The sequence below is a fragment of the Thamnophis sirtalis genome, unplaced genomic scaffold (genome assembly GCF_051295495.1).
Source record: "Thamnophis sirtalis isolate CommonGarterSnake01/CBP01778 unplaced genomic scaffold, rThaSir2_p1.2 scaffold_14, whole genome shotgun sequence".
Taxonomy (NCBI): Eukaryota; Metazoa; Chordata; class Lepidosauria; order Squamata; family Natricidae; genus Thamnophis; species Thamnophis sirtalis.
This window is the reverse complement of record NW_028261394.1, coordinates 36,067,911-36,086,219: the sequence shown is the minus strand read 5'-3', so window position 1 is coordinate 36,086,219 and position 18,309 is coordinate 36,067,911. Positions and strand designations below refer to the sequence as shown.

Genomic DNA, 18,309 nt, shown 5'->3' with positions numbered 1-18,309 from the left:
CAAAAATGGCTATTTGGTGTATAAGACGCACCAACATTTCCACTCTTTTTTTTGGGGGGGGGGCGGGGAACGTGCGTCTTATACTCCGAAAAATACGGTACCTTTTAGGGGCTGCGCCATAAGTCTTGGTCGGATTATCTGTATCATTTGCCTTGGTCAATGGAGACTTTGATGTTCCAAGCCGAAGGTTCAGAGGAGCATCCTCTGAATGAATTTCTCAGCCCTAATGTATAAATAATTGTTTGCTGCAACCCTTTTTGGGGTTAGCAATTTCTCTGTATTTAAAAAGTGCCTAATATGAACTTTTTTTAAAATAAAAAAAGCCAAGACATTACTTTGCCAATTACAGACACCCATCAAAAACTTCCTTTGATGCGGCTACCTTGAGGCTACCAATTGCCCATGTAAGTAATTACTCGAGGCAGACGTACCTTTCTTTTTATAAAATACACTTACAGTAAAAACGGGCTAACATAGTATCAAAAGATTACAAAATTCGGATAACATAAGATTCACACAATCAAATCATGAACTCATTTCTCAATCCGGTTATAAACAGCAGCATGTCTGTCTAAATCATGCAAATTAATATAATGGAACTGAGCTGCTCATTTTGTAAATTGTAACTGAAGTGACTTCTAGAATCAGTGTTTTTCAACCTTTTTGTGCAAAGGCACACTTTTTTCATGAAAAAAATCACGAGGCACACCACCATTAGAAAATGTTAAAAAAAATTAACTCTGTGCCTATATTGACTATATATAAAGTAATTTTCCCACGGCACACCTTACACTATGTCACGGCACACTAGTGTGCCGCGGCACAGTGGTTGAAAAACACTGTTCTAGATACCTATACTTTTAAGGCGGTTTCAAATTTGTTATTAGGCATAACCTGAGATTTCCCTAATCTTAAATCAAGCATCCCGTATCAGTGTACAAATTCCGGAATTAAATTTGTACAGGTAAAATTATATTCCAGAAATGTTATTTAAGAAACAGACAAGTAAAATTATGACTTTATAGTCTTCATTGTTATGATTCTGTTAGCACTGATTTCCACAGGTACATTAGCACTACATGCCTACCCTTTCCCTACCCATTTCTGGAAAGTTCAAATTTTATAACCGAACATTAGTTCTTGGAGATTGTTTTTGATCAGCTGATCAAAAATTATTTTTCCTCGGCAATTTTGCTTATTATTCAGGTTTTGAATCCTGTCGTTACGAAGGCATCTGAATTACAACCCAAAATTTGGCTGAAATCTGTAATTCAAAGATTATTTCAAACAAGAAAAAAAAAACGGAATGGTTTCCCTGAAGGGGATGATTAACAGAAAAAGTTATTAAGGGAGCCAAGAACAAGCCATTTTGATTGTTCTCATATCTAAAACACCCAGATCTTTCCAGACAGTGCAGATTTTTAAATAATATGAAAGCTTAGTGAACACCTTATAATGAAATGTTGACATAGATTTACTCCGTCTACAGTTACAAAATGTGTTCCTTGTTCCATTTGACATGCGCGCTAGGTTTCCTTCGATTGAAAAAAAAAATCACAGATTAAACCACATGCAAATGACTATATAAAAAGAAGCAAAGACGGTAAAACACCCCTCGGGGGAATTCCAGAGACGTATGAATGGGAACATAGCTAAACTGTTGTGTTAACCCAGTACAGAAGCCAGCCTGCTGGGTCCTTCCGTCCTTTTATTGCAAGGACCTGCCTGTGGGGTTTATCAAAAGGGGAAAAAAAAACATATTTGCTTCGTCTTGATAACTGACCCTCCCTACAAAACTAATACAAATCGGTACTAAACTTATTAAATATTGTGTAATGTATATATTGCATCATAGTTTCCTTCATTATAAGTAGCCCTTGTTTAGTTATCACTGTTTGGACTGGCAACTCTTGCTAAGGAATGCAGTCGTTAAGGGAGTCGTCATGTGGGTAAAACAGCTTTATGTGCCCTCCCTTCTGCTGTGGTTACTGCGACACCCCAGGTCATTAAGCGAGACTTCAAGTGACCATGACTTGGGTTTTTACTGGCAGCTACTCCATGGACTCTTGCTTGTCAGCAGCTGGTGGTGAAAGGCACAGAGGATTATGTTGGCTGCCGGACACTGCGATGGTCATAAGGCGAAGCACGCAAAGCAGGCAATCACAAAACTGCAGGGATGCTGCAATGGTCGTTATTTGTGAGGACCAGCTGTAAAGGTCCTTTTTCAGCACTGTCATAACTTAGAACCATTGCTAAGCAGGGCAGTCCTTAAGCAAGGACTGGCATACGGGAGGAATTGCTTGCCTGGTTCACCTTATCCTGAGATTCTTTTTTGGCAATTCTAGTTTTGGATAAGAGGGCATGTTCCTCTCAGAACAAGACCTCTGTATGTTGCATAGTTTTCTGTAGCTCACCACTCCTCATAATTACTGGTGGAGCTATCAAATCAAATCAAATCTTTATTATGGTCATGGCCAGAATACAATTAATAATTTATAAAGTTAAAACAGTATCAAAAAAACTAAATCTATGTAAAATACTTTAGTTATTTTTTTAAAAGTGTGTACTCTCTCGCTGTCCATCTATCTATCATCTATCAAATTATTTTTTTATATTTCACCCTTCTTATGCTGGTATAGGACTGTAATAAAGATTTGATTGGCGGGGGTGGCTATCCAAGGCCTAGGCACTGTGTGATCACTTTCCACGCTGTGTTTCTGTGCCTCCGATTTCATGAAGCTAGGCAGGCAATCACAAAAGTTGTGAGAAAGCACGTTCATCTCATTTCTTTCTTGAGGAATGATGTTGTAACGTGGGGCTTGTTATGTCTAAGGTAAAGGTTCCCCTCGCGCATATGTGCTAGTCGTTCCTGACTCTTGGGGGTGGTGCTCATCTCCGTTTCAAAGCTGAAGAGCCAGCGCTGTCCGAAGACGTCTCCATGGTCATTTGGCCGGCATGACTAAACACTGAAAGCGCACAGAACGCTGTTCTCTTCCCACCAAAGGTGGTCCCTATTTTTCTACTTGCATATTTTACATGCTTTCAAACTGCTAGGTTGGCAGAAGCTGGGACAAGTAACGGGAGCTCACTCCGCTACGTGGCGCTAGAGATTCGAAACGCCGACCTTTCTGATTGACATGCTCAGCGTCTTAGCCACTGAACCACCACGTCCCTTTTTTTGGTATGTCTAGGCATGTAATTACTGAATAGGACATATGATTCTAAGGAATCATCTTACTTTGGCCTTATTCATTAGGGATTTAAATTTATTTTCAATATTGCTGACCTTGTCCTGAGTTTAAATTCAATCTAAGTTTTAAAATCAAGCCCCCTTCTAACAAACAAGCTATTGTCTTCCGAACTCAAGAACAAAAACCTTGGTATAAGTAGAAAAAAGAGAGAGAGAGAGATTAAAGTTGATAAGCTTGATCTGGATCTTATGTCTAGTTCTGAAGAAACTCCATGTTGCCAGATGTTAATGACTTCTTAATACATCCTGGATAACTCTGCTCATAAAAGGTTTGGTTTGAAAAATCTATTGCAATGCTGAATGATCTTCAGATACCAGGAGGTCAAGTTTTCTTGTGTAAATTATACACAATAATATTCCCAGCATGATTTTGGTGATCCCAGTTGTAGTAACAACAATCTGTAAAGTTCACTGAAAAAAGGTTAAAATATCCAAGTTCACTGAAAAAAGGTTAAAATACTCAAAACATTCATTTTCTTCCGCTTTTGGTCTTTTCCTTTTCTTCTTTACGTCTTCCTCATTTTCCATCGAGACATTCATCAAAGATACTGTTATTTCAGTCAGAATCGGAATCCGAGTCATCTGGAAAAAAATGGATGTGAAGAATAACTTTCATACTAAAAATAGGTATGGGCCTTAGTGGAGGACAACTGATAAACCGGAAGCAACTATATATATTGTAGTTTTTCATTTACCATAAACTAGAGCAGTATTCTTCAAACTTGGCAACCTTAAGAGGTGGGGACTTCAAGTCCCAGAATTCCCCTGCAGCAAATCATTAGGTTAGCAAGATTGTATTGAAACGCTAAATAGCAAGTGTGGCTGGATAGCAACGTAAGAACAGTTGAAACCTACCTTCTGACTTCTGTGATTTGGGGGCGTCCGAGGAATCTTCCTGTTTTAGGAATGTTGCCAGGTCATTAAAGGTGAAATATACGTAGGCACAGTAGACGATGGTAGTGATAAACCCAAATACCTGAAGATCAAGATAGGAGAGTTACGGAAAACATGAGTTTTTAAAAATATGGAAAGGGGGAGAAGAGGAAAAGAGCTATAATGGGTAGAAATAACAGAATTCAGTCCACATCTCCATTTCTAGCCTTGACTGCCCTCGTCTTCAACTCTTGTGGCCAAAATAAAGAATATAGGATAGCAGAACAGAAAAATACAGGGTAACAGATACAGGACTTTAGAGGTCTTCTAGTCCAATCCCTTGCTCAGGTAGCAAACCCTATATCAGTGGTTGGCCAATCTCTTCTTAAAAACTTCCAGTGTTGGAGCATTCACAACCTCTGGAGGCAAGTTGTTCCACTGATTCATTGTTCTAACTCAAGAACTTCCTCCTTAGTTCTAGGTTGCTTCTCTCCTTGATGAGTTTCCATCCATTGTTTCTTGCCTTCTGGTGCTTTGGAAAAAGTTGACCCCCTCTTCTTTATGGCAGCTGATCAAATACTGGAACACTGCTATCATATCTCTGCTAGTCCTTCTTTTCATTATGGTGAAAAGAACTGCAGATAACAGTCAGCTGAAGTGGCCTGCAGTACTGCACCCTAACCACTGTTTATCCTCCTTTGTGAGCTCTTTTGCATCTGTAATTCCAGCTTTCTGAAATATTTGGATTTTTAAAGAAAGCTTCATTGGTGGTGGTGTTAGTTGTGAAACCATGTCTGACCAATCATGACCCCATGGCTTTCCTGTCTTCTACCATCCTCTGGAGTCCATTTGATCTCCCCACTACTGCTTCAGTGACTCCATCCAGCCACCTCATTCTCTGCCATCCCCTTCTTCTTTTGCCCTCAATCAAGAAGTAGGCTCTTGTCCAGTGAGTCCTTCCTTCTCATTAGGTGGCCAAAGTATTTGAGTTTCATACTTCAGGATCTGGCCTTCTAAAGAGCAGTCAGGATTGATCTCCTCTAGGACTGACTGGTTTGATCTCCTTGCAGTCCAAGGGACTCGCAGGAGTCTTTTCCAGCACCAGAGTTCAAAGGCCTCCATTCTTTGGCGCTCAGCCTTTCTTATGGTCCAACCTTCACAGCCATACATTGCAACTGGCAAACCATAGCCTTGACTATATACACTTTATTGGTGTTAATGGAAGCATTTTTACAATGCTTTAGGTCAATGCCAGGAGAGGTTTTGGAGGAGAGGCATATGATTATAGAAGAATCTCCCAATTCTCTTCCCATATTCCTTCATGTACCAATGAGTTGAAAAAAAAAAACTTCTTAAAAAAAAGAGCTTCCACTGATATTGATGGAAGGTTTTAAAAAGTGCTATTCCATAAGAATGTATGGGGGAAATCATAACTAAATGAGTTTAGGAACTCTTTCTCCCCAAAACTGAGCAAATCCAAATTGAGCAATGAAGGGCGAAGAGCAACAAAATAGATAGGTTTAGACAGAATGACAATTGCAAAAAGAAAACACAAACAGGTTTGTGAAATTAACTCTGCTGGGAGAGAAAATACGGTGTACAAGTTCTGTCCAGAAACTTACCCCTGCAGCCTTCGATGCGGTGTCCGTGTATTTCGAAACGGCAGCAATGGAGATGGCAAAATATATAATAGCAGCAATAATTCCACACAAAAAATCCTGCAAAACCAATGGAGTCAGAGAGAAGATGATTAAGAACAGTAGTCTCCAAACTTGGCAACTTTAAGACCTGTGGACTTCAACTCCCAGAGTTCCTCAGCCAGCAAAGCTGGGAACTCTGGGAGTTGAAGTCCACAAGTCTTAAAGTTGCCAAGGTTGGAGACGATTGATTAAGAAGATAAATGAAAAGGTATATATATATATATATATATATATGCAGAGTTGCCTTAGGACAGTGATGTAGAAACCTTTTGGGCACCAACTCCCCAAACAGGAAACCACGCGTGCCAGAGTGCCACAAACCTGAAGATCAGCTGGTTGGTGTGCATACATGCGCCAAACACCTGCTCTTTGGGTTTCTGGTGCACACACGTGTGCCGGCCAGCTGGTTTTTGGGCATTCCAAAATGCCGGCCAGCTGATCTTCGGGCTTCTGGCGCTCCAGTGCGCGAAGACCAGGTGGCCGGCGTGCATGCCCACAGAGAGGGCTCTGCGTGCCACCTCTGAACACGCGTGCCATAGGTATGCCATCAAAGCCTTAGGAGATAATTTCAGAAGGAAATCTACAGCCCTTCACTTGTTTGCTTGGACTAGAGTTTTCACCAGACCAAATCAGTTGTGGTTAAATGTTAGGGATCCTGGCAGCTGGTTCAGTCACATTTGGAGGTTCACAGCTCACCAACCTCTATTGTGCTCCTGGCCAGCCTTTTCCAACCTGGTGCACTTTAGATGTGTCAAGATCACAACTCCTGGCAAACCCTTCCAGCCAGCAGGATCTGGTGAAGATCCTTGATGGGAGAAGTTTTATAAGAGTCTGCTTTAATTGCTGAGTGTCAAATGCCCAGCAGTTATGAGATGGTGCAGCAATGTTTTGACTGGGGCACGGAATAAAATCCTCTATTCCTTGAACCAACAGGAATCAGATTTGTCATCAGGGGCTGCAGTCTTTTTTTTTTTTAATTGAAAATTTTTGAAAAAAAAAAGGCTTTTACAAATATTTACCTCCCCCCCCAACCTCCCCCCCCCCGACTTCCCAGAACAAATACAGGGTATAAATCTTTAACAAAGATGTTCTAAAATAAACTTTAAAAAAGTTAGTATCATCTTTCATTTGAGCTTTAACTCCTCTTTTGTTAGGCTAATTCTAAGCAGATTATATCGTTCCTTGCTTCTTCAGTCATAAACTATCTGGAATTTCTTAGTCTCATATTTATTTTGAATATAGTCAATCCATCTTCTCCACTCCAGTTTATATTTTCTCATTTGAGTGGTCTTTCAGATATGCTGATATTTTAGCCATCTCTGCTAAGTTTATAACTTTATACATCTATTTCAAGCTATTTAGCTCTCAACAGCTAGCCATAGCCTTACTGGGAGTTGAACCTCTGTTGTATTACATATTAGGCAGTTGTGTTAGCCACCAAGCCACAAGTTCTCCTCCTGGGGCTGCAGAGTCTTTGAGGGCCAGAAAGAGATCACCGAAATGTTAATACAATCTCCACATTTGCAGACATTTCGTTCTCTTCTTCTTTTTCTTGCACAAGGAAGAGAGGCAAATGCATACAGCCCGCAGAAAATCTGCTTTCTTTTTTTTTCTACTGGGGATGACGGCCACTGGCATTTGAATTACAGAGCTCAGCTAGGTTAACATCTCAGTTATCATTATCTATCAGGGTTATAGTACTGCAGTCTTTTGACTGTAAAATAGAGGGCTGATGGAAAATAGTGAACAAATGGGGTGGAACAAAAGCTCAATGCCCCCCCCCCCCATCCGTTTTGCTTTGCAAAGTTAAAGTCTTCCTGGAAGGCCAGCATCCCCTGGTGGTCACTGTGGAGAACAAGGAAGCTTTTAAGCAATAGTTTCCCTCAAGATATGACTGGGCTGCAATATCACCTCCAGCTTTACCATCAGGCCAGGCTGCCCATCATTCAGAAAGCAGATTTCAAAGGTAGCTTGCTCAAAAGCCCACAGGTGGAATGCAGTTGAATGCAGATAGTCCTCGACTTACGTCTGGTTGCTTAATGGCTGTCTAAAGTTGTGACGGACTTCCCAAGGCTACTTAGGAACTGGATTTGAAGTTCCGATGGCCATTCTCCCCAACACAATCACGTGATCATATTGGGAGTTGGCAACGCCGGATCACATTTACAGCCATTTGCAGTGTTTCGTGATTGTAGATGTCTCGTGATTGTATGATTTCTGACTAGCTCAAGGTTGACTCAGCCTTCCATCCTTCCAAGGTTGGTAAAACGAGGGACCAAGATTATTGGGGGCGATATGCTGACACTGTAAACTTAGAGACGGCTGTGAAGCACTGTGAAGTGATATATAAGTCTAAGGGCTATTGCTATTTTCCTTCCTTATGGTTAGAATGCAGTGTTGCAGGCTAACTCTTCCCACTGCCAGGAGTTCGAACCTTCCATCCTTCCAAGGTGGGTAAAACGAGGACCCAGGTTATTGGGGGCAAGAGGCTGACTCTACAAACCGCTTAGAGAGGGCTGTAAAGCACTGTGAAGTGATATATAAGTCTAAGTACTATTGCTAGTTCTGGTTATTTCTTGCAAAAAAAACAAAACCCATTGCGGAGAATGGATTTGCTTAATGGCCATGATGTTTACTTTATGGGTGTGTTGAGTCACTTAATAATTACTGCAAAAATCTATGTACTATCAGGCACTGTCACATATAGTGACTTGCTTAATGACCATCACAACTTAGGACTGTAATTCTGGGGCTCAGTTACGTTCATAAATCAAGGACTACCTGCATCTGATGCCAGGTATTGAACACTTCATGTTCTGGGTCTCAAGTTCCAGAAGTAACTCTCAAGGTAGTAACAGCACAGAAATAACCATTCTTCCTTCTACCTACCCATCATCAGGTTGTCTGAAGTTGATGGAAACACAAACTCAACATGTTTTGAAATGATACCGTTCAGCCTCCCTTCCCCTCCTTCCCTGCGAAACCAACCTACCAGCCCACCTGCTAAACCACATCTTAAGAACCAGTCATAACCCCCCCCCCCCCCATTCAACTACTTACCGCCAAAAGCCAATAGATGCCCCGGAACTTCTCATTCAGCTTCAGGGAATAGGAAACGAAAAAGCCCAAAGCGAGTAGAAATGTCAGTAAGGGCACCATCATGAAAGGTGCAGCTGTCGAAGCGATGTAGCAGATGAAGATGATAAAAGAGAGGGCCTGAAGGACACAAGTGGGAGAGTGTGGGGGTTACCCATGAGCTGCAGAAGATTTGTTGGGAGTCCCTCAGCCCGGTATTCCTGCAGATGCAATCTCATCTCACCCCCCCCCCCATAGGTATCGGGTTTCCTTGCGCCATCAGAATTTTCTTGAAGGGCTCTTCAATTTCTTTTTAAGGTTTAGCTAATAGTGCTTTAGGTATGCGGTGGCTCAGTGGCTAAGACGTTGAGCTTGTCGATCAGAAAAGTCAGCGGTTTGAATCCCTAGCGCAGCATAACGGGGTGAGCTCCTGTTACTTGTCCCAACTTCTGCCAACCTAGCAATTCGAAAGCAGGTAAAAAATGCAAGTAGAAAAAGAGGAACCACCTTTGGTGGGAAGGTAACAGCGTTCTGTGTGCTTTAGGCATTTAGTCTTGCCGCCCACATGACCACGGAGACGTCTTCGGACAGTGCTGGCTCTTTGGCTTTGAAATGGAGATGAGCACCACCCACTAGAGTCGGGAACGACTAGCACGTATATGCAAGGGGAATATTTACCTTTACCTAATAGTGCTTTAAATGTGCTTTGGCTTTGAAATGGAGATGAACACCGCCCCTTAGAGTCGGGAACGACTAGCACGTATATGCAAGGGGAATATTTACCTTTACCTAATAGTGCTTTAAATGTGCTTTGCTAGAATTCAAGAGAATGTGAGCTCCAGGCTTGCCACAGGAACTGAAGGTGAGTGATTTGGGGCTAATCTACCTCTCTCAGGGCTGAGAGAGGGTTCTAAGAAGAATGCAAGGGGAAACCTTTTCCAAATCAACAACCACCAAAACCCCGGTGCCAAGGAAATATAATGAGCTTGTCCCTGCAACTGCCAGGTGCTGAGAGTGATTTGAAGACGTTAAAAAATAGAATAAAATCTCTCTGACTTCTCCCTTTTAAGGCTGCTTCTTTAGCATTAGCCCCTAAACACTGCAGATCTTCTGCAGCACATCTGCTTCTTGCAATTTCAGGGCCAGCATCTCACCTGCAAAGTGCTTGAGGACGTGAAACCCCAGCGTGTTACTTTTGGTGAATTGTCCTGGTGAAGATTTTGGATGCCTGATGGCCAAAAGAACTCCTTTGGCTTGATGAGAGAGAGATGATGGACACATCTAAATGGCCAGAGTGAACAGTGGATGCTCTCACAAAACCGTTTCCAAGGGAGTTTAGCCATTCACAAAGGAGATGTGGTGGAAGATGTGACCAGTCACCAATTATCCACTTACCAGTTGCTTATTTTGAGTATTTGAGTATTTATTAATACTTATAGGCCGCCCTTTTCCCTGAGGGGACTCAGGGCGGCTTACATAAAATGAAGGGAGGGGGTATACAGACAATAGACACAAACAATACATAGAAGTAAAATAGTAAGCAACATTCATTCATCATTCGGGTGGGGGCAATTATCTTTGTCCCCAGGCCTGACGGGCTAGCCAGGTCTTAAGGGCTGTGCGGAAGGTCTGGACGGTGGTGAGGGTACGAATCTCCACGGGGAGATCGTTCCAAAGGGTCGGAGCTACTACTGAAAAGGCTCTCCTCCGTATAGTTGCCAGTCGGCACTGACTGGCAGATGGAACTCGGAGGAGGCCTAATCTATGTGATCTAATTGGTCGCAGGGAGGTAATTGGGTAATTATTATTCCTCTTTCACCCCCTGAAAGGTTATATTACAGGTAGTCCTCAACATACGACTACAATTGAGCCCAACATTTATGTTGTTAAGTGAGTTTTGCCCCATTTCTCACCCAAATGTAGTGAGACCTTTCTCACCACTTCTGTTAAGTGAATCACCGTAGTTCTTAAATTAGTAAGAGCCGAGTAGTAGGCAAGAGCGGAGGTGGTGCAGTGGTTAGGGTGCAGTACTGCAAGCCACTTCAGCTGACTGTTATCTGCAGTTCAGCGGTTCAAATCTCACCGGCTCAAGGTTGACTCAGCCTTCCATCCTTCCGAGGTGGGTGAAATGAGGACCCAGACTGTGGGGGCAATTTGCTGCCTCAATTTGCTAAAAATCTGTAAACCGCTTAGAGAGGGCTGAAAGCCCTATGAAGCGGTATATAAGTCTAATAAATAAATAAATAAATAAATAAATAAATAAATAAATAAATAAATAAATAGTAAGCTGGTTGTTAAGTGAATCTGGTTTCCCCATTGACTTTGCTTGTCAGAAGGTCGTAAGAGGTCATCCCATGATTCTGGGACTTTGCAACCGTCATAACTATGAGCCCGTTGCCAAGGGTTCTCAATGTTGATCACGTGACCATGGGGATGCTGCAATGGTCATAAGTGTGAAACATGGTCATAGGTCACTTGAGTGTTGTAACTTTGGACGGTCACTACATGAACTGTTGTTAAAGTTGAGGACTATCTGTATTTGATGAATGCGGGGCAGGAGATAGAGCGCTTTCTAAACAGACCATGGACCTCCAGCCACTTAGTTTTTATCTGCTAAAACAGTGTTTCTCAACCTTGGCAACTTGAAGATGTCCGGACTTCAACTCCCAGAATTCCCCAGCCAGCATTCGCTGGCTGGGGAATTCTGGGAGTTGAAGTCCCGGACATCTTCAAGTTGCCAAGGTTGAGAAACACTGTGCTAAAAAGACTTTATTGGAAATCCCAAAGGCCCAGAGACATTCTTGGACATAAAAGACACTGCAGGAAGTTGCATTGTGCTTTGCTGCCCGCCAGCTCTGTTTAATGTTTCTTTAAATTAAAAGACTCTTAAAAAAATTAATCTCAAGCTCGTCTTGATGGGGGTTGGTGGACACCACTTCCTATTCCTTTAGCTTCTGCAAAGGGAGCTGGTGCAAACTATTGCAAATTGCAGCCAGCTGTGAAATAAGAACTCAAAAAGGCAGAACTATTTCCAAGAAACTCAACAGTTCCTGTATCTTTTTTTTTAAATCCAGGAAGTATTTGCTAGTAAGTAGTATAAACCACTAAAAATGGAGGGGGTGAACTTCAACCATAGCTGCAATGAAAGAGCTGCCCATTTTAAACTCTCTCTCTCTCTCTCCCGGCAGAGATTTATCTTTAGGGAAAGCCTGAAGGGACTGCCAATAACCCTGAAGTGAAGCCCAACATAGAATAGAATTATAGAGTTGGAAGGGACCTTGGAGGTCTTCTAGTCCAATCCCCTGCTTTGGCAGGAAACCCTACATCTCTTTGGTCAAATGGATATCTAACATCTTAAAAACGTCCAGTGTTGGAGCATTCACAACTTCTGGATACAAGTTGTTTCATTGATTAATTGTTCTGTCAGGAAATTTCTCCTTAGTTCTAGGTTGCTTGTCTCCTTGATTAGTTTCCACCCATTGCTTGTTGCCCTCCCCTCGGGTGCTTTGGAGAATAGCTTGATTCCCTCTTCTTTGTGGCAACCCCTGAGATATCAGAACACTGTCATCATGTCACCCCTAGTCCTTCTTTTCATAAGACTACCCAGTTCCTGCAACTGTTCTTCACATGTTTTAGCCTCCAGTCCCCTAATCCATCTTTGTTGCTCTTCTCTGCACTCTTTCTAGAGACTCAATATCTTTTCTACATCGTGGCGACCAAAATTGGATGCAATATTCCAATTGTGGCCTTACCAAAGCATTATAAAGTGGCATTAACACTTCATGTCTCTTTATTCAGTATTTTCATTCATTAGCTGGCTGGGGAACTCTGGGAGTTGAAGTCCACACCTCTTAAAGTTGCCAAGGTGAGAAACATTATCCTACACTATTGTCATTTCTAATCCCTACTTGGGAAGGCAGAGCTGTGCAATCAAATTACCATAAATTTATTGGCTTACAGGAAGGACTTTGCTGTCCCTCCCAAAGTGAATGCAGCAAGATGATCCCTATCTACAATGATGTTTTCTTTTAAATACAAACAAACCCCAAAAGGAATCAAATCTAAAAGAGGTTCATAAGATTTTTTTTTTTAAATGCTTATAAGCAATCCGACAGGAAAGTTACGTTGCAGATTCCGTCAGCTAAGAAGTCTGACTGGTGGGGTTCACAAAGAGAGCATTCTCTGCCAGTGTTCCCCCCCTGTGGAATATTCTCCTGCACCCCCAAAAGTGAGGCAGGCCCCCACTCTCCTGGATTTCCGAAAATGAGTCAAAATGTGGTTTTGTGGTCTAGCAAGGGGAGCTCAGAGGAGTCTGGTTGGTATACTGAGACCCCCCTCCCTTTTCTTTTTAGGATTTAGTGTTAATAGTACTTTATCATCCTTGCCTCTAAATTTTTAACTTTCATATACCGTTTTTAATCTTTTAATACTGTGCAGTACATACAAATACAATAGCAGAGTTGGAAGGGACCCTGGAGGTCTTCTAGTCCAACCCCCTGCCTAGTGTCTTTCTCTGAGAGAAATGGGCAATTCAAAAATGAAAAAAAAAACCTTGGTTTTACAAAGGAAATTTCAAAAGCACCCTCCCCCCAAATTAAATCTAAGTGATAATTTTCTATAATAAAGGAGGTACAGCCATTGTACTTATAGGTCACTGTGCATTAACCCCTGCTGAACAAGTCTGGAAAATATCTGTTTTTCCATATTTGCAAAGCTGTCCTTTTTTCTTTTCTTTTTCTCTGCAATCTACCTGACTTTGGAGAGTGTCTTCAAAAGACACCCCTTGGTGTCTCTTCCAAATTTTCCATCTGCTCAAACCCATCCGTCCAGTTCTACTACTATGCTAAAGTAAAGGTAAAGGTTTCCTCTCCGCACATGCGTGCTAGTCATTCCTGACTCTAGGGCGTGGTGCTCATCTCAGTTTCAAAGCCGAAGAGCCAGCGTTGTCCGAAAATGTCTCTGTGGTCATATGGATGGCATGACTAAACGCCAAAGGTGCACAGAAGATCGTTACCTTCCCACCAAAGGTGGTTCCTATTTTACCACTTGCATTTTTTACTGCTTTCGAACTGCTAGGTTGGCAGAAGCTGGGACAAGTAATGGGAGCTCACTCTGGTACACGGCACTAGGGATTCGAACCGCCAAACTGCTGACTTTCTGATCAACAAGCGCAGAGTCTTAGCTACTGAGCCATCGCGTCCCTTATGCATCTACTATGCTAATAGTCCTTAAAAACAAGATTCATCCTATCCAAGGTCTGACGGTGGCCCCACCATATGGGAATCTTCCCCAGGTTTCATCTAATGGAAATGGGGAACTACACACTACCCCGAAATGCCCAGCCAGTGTGGGTTTCTTGGTTGTCACACTCCCAAGTCCTGGATTTTGCAAATGGTTTATTCTCTAGCGTGTCTGACTCAAAGGCAGACTTCGTTCCTGCTAGGGAGCAAGTAAAGAATGCTCATATTATGTAGGTTGGAGAACTGAAGAAGCTTCTTGGATAAGAAGCGAAACATCATCAAAGAAAAACCAAGAAGGTCCAGTTGGCATTTGAAAAAGCACCTTTGGGACATCCATGACCTGAATGACTGAACATCTTCATAGACACTCAGATTACCTAGTGATGGAAAACAGTCCCCCATGAAAATTCTTATTCAACTTTTTCCCTTCCTCTTAGGTGGGAGTAGTTTCTACAGAGAGGACTGAGGAAACAAGAGAGGGAAAGAAAGAGAGGAGATTCGAAGCTCCCGGAGACAGAGGTTCCCTATTATGTAGCCATTGAACAGTTGAATAGGAGTTCGAGTTCTCTCAGTCTGACTTCCGATCCATGATGACTGCTGGGCTGATAAAATGTGAGAGTTCCTACCATGTACACCTTCTTCAACTCACAGAGAGAAAGCGGGATAAAAAGACAAAACATTAGTAAGTGATAATTGGAATTTGGAGGGACGCAGTGGCTCAGTGGCTAAGAAGTTGAGCTTGTTGATCAGAAAGGTCGGCAGTTCGAATCCCTAGCGCCGCATAACGGAGTGAGCTCCCGTTACTTGCCGCAGCTTCTGCCAACCTAGCAGTTCGAAAGCAGTTTAAAAATGCAAGTAGAAAAATATGAACCACCTTTGGTGGGAAGGGAACAGCGTTCCATGCGGCTTCGGGAGTTGAGTCATGCCGGCTACATGACCACGGAGATGTCTTCGGACAGCGCTGGCTCTTCGGCTTTGAAACGAAGATGAGCACCGGCCCCTAGAGTTGGGAACGACTAGCGAGGGGAACCTTTACTTTTCTCTTTAATGGGAATTTGTCAGATTTTTGCGAATCCAGGTACCATTTGACCAAAGTTACAAGTGAAAAAAAAAGAGACTTATGACTCATCCTTGCACTTAACAGCATCTTCGTGACCCCCGAGATAAAAAATTCAAGCACTTGGCAACCAGCATGCATTTACAATGGCTGCCAGTGTCACGTGATCACTGCCTGTGACCTTCACAACCAGCTTCTGGAAAGCTGGATTCGCTTAACACCATATGATTCACTTAACATCTGCAGGGATTTGCTTAACAACCGTGGCAAAAAAGGTCATAAAATCAGGCACTTAAAAATTGCCTAGCTTAGCAGCAGAAACTCTGATTGGAATTGCAATTGTAATTGCCCTAATCAGTTCACAATCTTAGGATTAGGTACAGAAGAACAAAGGTTAATTTTCCTGGGCTAGATGGGAAGGGCTAGTGACTTTTTTATTGGTTTATTTACTCACCATTGTTCCTTGTAGAGATGTTCCTGATTTTTCTGGCCCACTTAAGGTTGATAGGAGATTAAAATCTGTGCTCTTGCTAATCCCATCACCTTTCCTGGTATGGCTAGATTCAGCCATTTAGCATGATGTCAGAATGTTTAATCTGTGGTTACTGTTTATTAAAAGACGCTTGCTCCTGGGGAGGAAAGCTATGGCAAATCTAGACAGCATACTAAAAAACAGAGACATCACCCTGCCAACAGAAGTGCGCATAATCAAGGCTATGGTTTTCCCAATTGCTATGGATGGCTGTGAAGATTAGACCATAAGAAAGGCTGAGTGCCAAAGACTTTGAACTCTGGTGCTGGAGAAGACTCCTGTGAGTCCCTTGGACTGCAAGGAGATCCAACAGGTCAGTCCTAGAAGAGATCAACCCTGACTGCTCTTTAGAAGGCCAGATCCTGAAGAGGAAACTCCAATACTTTGGCCACCTAATGAGAAAGAAGGACTCACTGGAGAAGAACCTAATACTGAGAAAGATGGAGGACAAAAGAAGAAGGGGACGACAGAGAATGAGGTGGCTGGATGGAGTCACCGAAGCAGTAGGCGTGAGCTTAAACGGACTCCAGAGAATGGCAGAGGATAGGAAGGCCTGGAGGAACATTGTCCATGGGGTCGGAGATTGGAGATTCTCTGTCATCCAGGTCATGGTTGCCTCAAAGGTGTTTTTTTAAAAGGCAACTGGGTTTTCTTTCTTTGTTTTTATTTGAAGATGTTTTGCTTCTCATCCTGCCCAGAAGCAAAACGCCTTCAAATAAAAATAAAGTTTTCAAGAAAAGCACCCCTGAGATATCTGTGGTTAATGTTAACCATGTTTTGCTTAGGAAGCCACATTCACAACCCGGTTGGTTGTCACATCTGAAGAGGTTTAGGGCAAGCTGCAGAAATCTTACATTACGGGACTTAGATCTGAGACCAATTATGTCATACTTTGCATAATGTGTTTTGCTTGGTCTGTCAAGCAAACTATAGTTTGGGTAAAGGTAAAGGTTCCCCTGTGCTAGTCGTTCCCGACTCTAGGGGGTGCTGCTCATCTCCATTTCAAAGCCGAAGAGCCAGCGCTGTCCGAAGGCATCTCCGTGGTCATGTGGCCGGCATGACTCAATGCCGAAGGTGCATGGAACGCTGTTACCTTCCCATCAAAGGTGGTCCCTATTTTTCTACTTGCATTTCTCCATGCTTTCGAACTGCTAGGTTGGCAGAAGCTGCGGCAAGTAACGGGAGCTCACTCTGTTATGCAGCACTAGGGATTCGAACTGCCGACCTTTCTGATAACAAGCTCAGTGTCTTAGCCACTGAGCCCCCCCCTTCTTAAACGATGGTTTAGAAAAATGCAAAACTAGTATAATAAAAGTTTCTGAACTTCTGTGATCGCACTAGAAAAGTCTTAGACTGAGTTCAAGTTTCTTTTGGGGGTGAACTTAGCCCATCATCCTGCTCTCCCAGAGCTCAGCTGGGTACTACTGCAGAGTCCAGATGTTGCTGTTCCCCTAAACAAACTATCTTAAGAAGTATACCCTCTCCCTTGGGGTTTTATTCAGTTAACCCTGATTCATTCAGGATCGGGCGTAAGCTTGTTGCTAGAACGCAGCTCAACGTGTCGTGGGAATGCCGTCTCCGCCTTCTCTCGCGGCTCTGTGTAACACGTAAGGGGCTCCGCTTGGGGTGGAGGGGGGCGTGGCAGGTCTATCTTTTGGGGGAGGCCTCTCCAAGGCAGCGACCCGCTTGGAAACCATTCCCGCTTCGGCAAAGACCCTAGTCCGGCTAGGTCACGAGGCTCCCCCCTCGAGGCACGGTTGTTTGCAGGAGTCGTCGTCTGAACGCTACGGGTGTACGCCTGGCCAGGGCTTGTCCCTTCTTTTTGCCAGAGATGAGCTCACCGCCCTCGGCCTGCCTTCCCCGCCCCGTGCCTGGACTTTGCAATGGGGGGAGCGGTGCCCTTGCCCGGCCCACCCAAGCCCCGCGCCCCTCTTACCGCTTGGGCCAGCAGCAGCAGCCCTTTGCGGGAAGTCAGGAACGCCTTGAAGGCCAGCACCAGGCGGGTCCCCGGCGGCACCTCTGCCGGATCGGGCTCTTCTCCTTCGCCGCGCTCCATGCTTGAGGACCGCTTGCGTTTGCAAGAGTGAAGGGAGCGACCCCGGCGGCGACTTTGCAAGAAGCGCCGGCGAGAAGCGATGCAACCCCGGCTGGGATTTTTCTTTTCTTTTCTGGCTCTCCGGAAACTGGACGGAAATCAGGCAAATCCCATGCAATCTTTTGCGAGCGGCCGCCAATCCGGGTCGGGGGTGGGGTGGGGGGGAGGCAGGCAGGGAGGGGGCCGCATCGAGATGGCTCCTCCTCCTCTTCCTCCTCCTCCTCCTCCTCCTCCTCTTCCTTCCCCCGGCGCCAGAATTGAATTGACCCAATGCCCGGGGAAGGGGAGTCTGCCAGAGCCGGAAGCGCCCCCTTGCGCGGCCAGCGACTCAGGATCGCGGCGCTAAAAGTGGGGAGGCGCGGGCAGCGCGATCCTCTGCCTTGTTGGACCGGCCGCGGTTGGTTGGTTGGCCGGTTGGGTCGTCCCAGCGAAGCGAATCCCTAGGCACACCACCGCCTTTCTGGCGAGCCCGCGTGTTGCGTTCGTG

At 43.9% G+C, this 18,309-nt stretch overlaps 1 protein-coding gene across 1 annotated transcript; it reads right to left on the bottom strand.

The window, feature by feature from the left end:
- Positions 1-424: 424 nt before the first annotated feature.
- CMTM3 (CKLF like MARVEL transmembrane domain containing 3) lies at positions 425-18,007 on the bottom strand. Its single transcript, XM_087728633.1, has 5 exons — positions 17,664-18,007; positions 8,884-9,039; positions 5,746-5,841; positions 4,106-4,226; positions 425-3,832 (listed from the first exon to the last, which is right to left on the bottom strand). Exons 1-5 carry the CDS (start codon positions 17,781-17,783, stop codon positions 3,807-3,809), a joined length of 519 nt encoding a protein of 172 aa, XP_087584759.1. The 5' UTR covers positions 17,784-18,007; the 3' UTR covers positions 425-3,806.
- Positions 18,008-18,309: the final 302 nt, after the last annotated feature.

What these genes read in the sequence shown, in the direction of transcription:
- CMTM3 (XM_087728633.1), bottom strand. Translation starts at nt 17,783, where the DNA reads ATGGAGCGCGGCGAAGGAGAAGAGCCCGATCCGGCAGAGGTGCCGCCG. An exon ending in GCATCTATTGGCTTTTGGCG is followed by an intron (nt 5,842 to 8,883) that starts GTAAGTAGTTGA and finishes TTGGTTTTGCAG; the next exon opens with GATTTTTTGTGTGGAATTAT. An exon ending in CCGCATCGAAGGCTGCAGGG is followed by an intron (nt 4,227 to 5,745) that starts GTAAGTTTCTGG and finishes CTTGATCTTCAG; the next exon opens with GTATTTGGGTTTATCACTAC.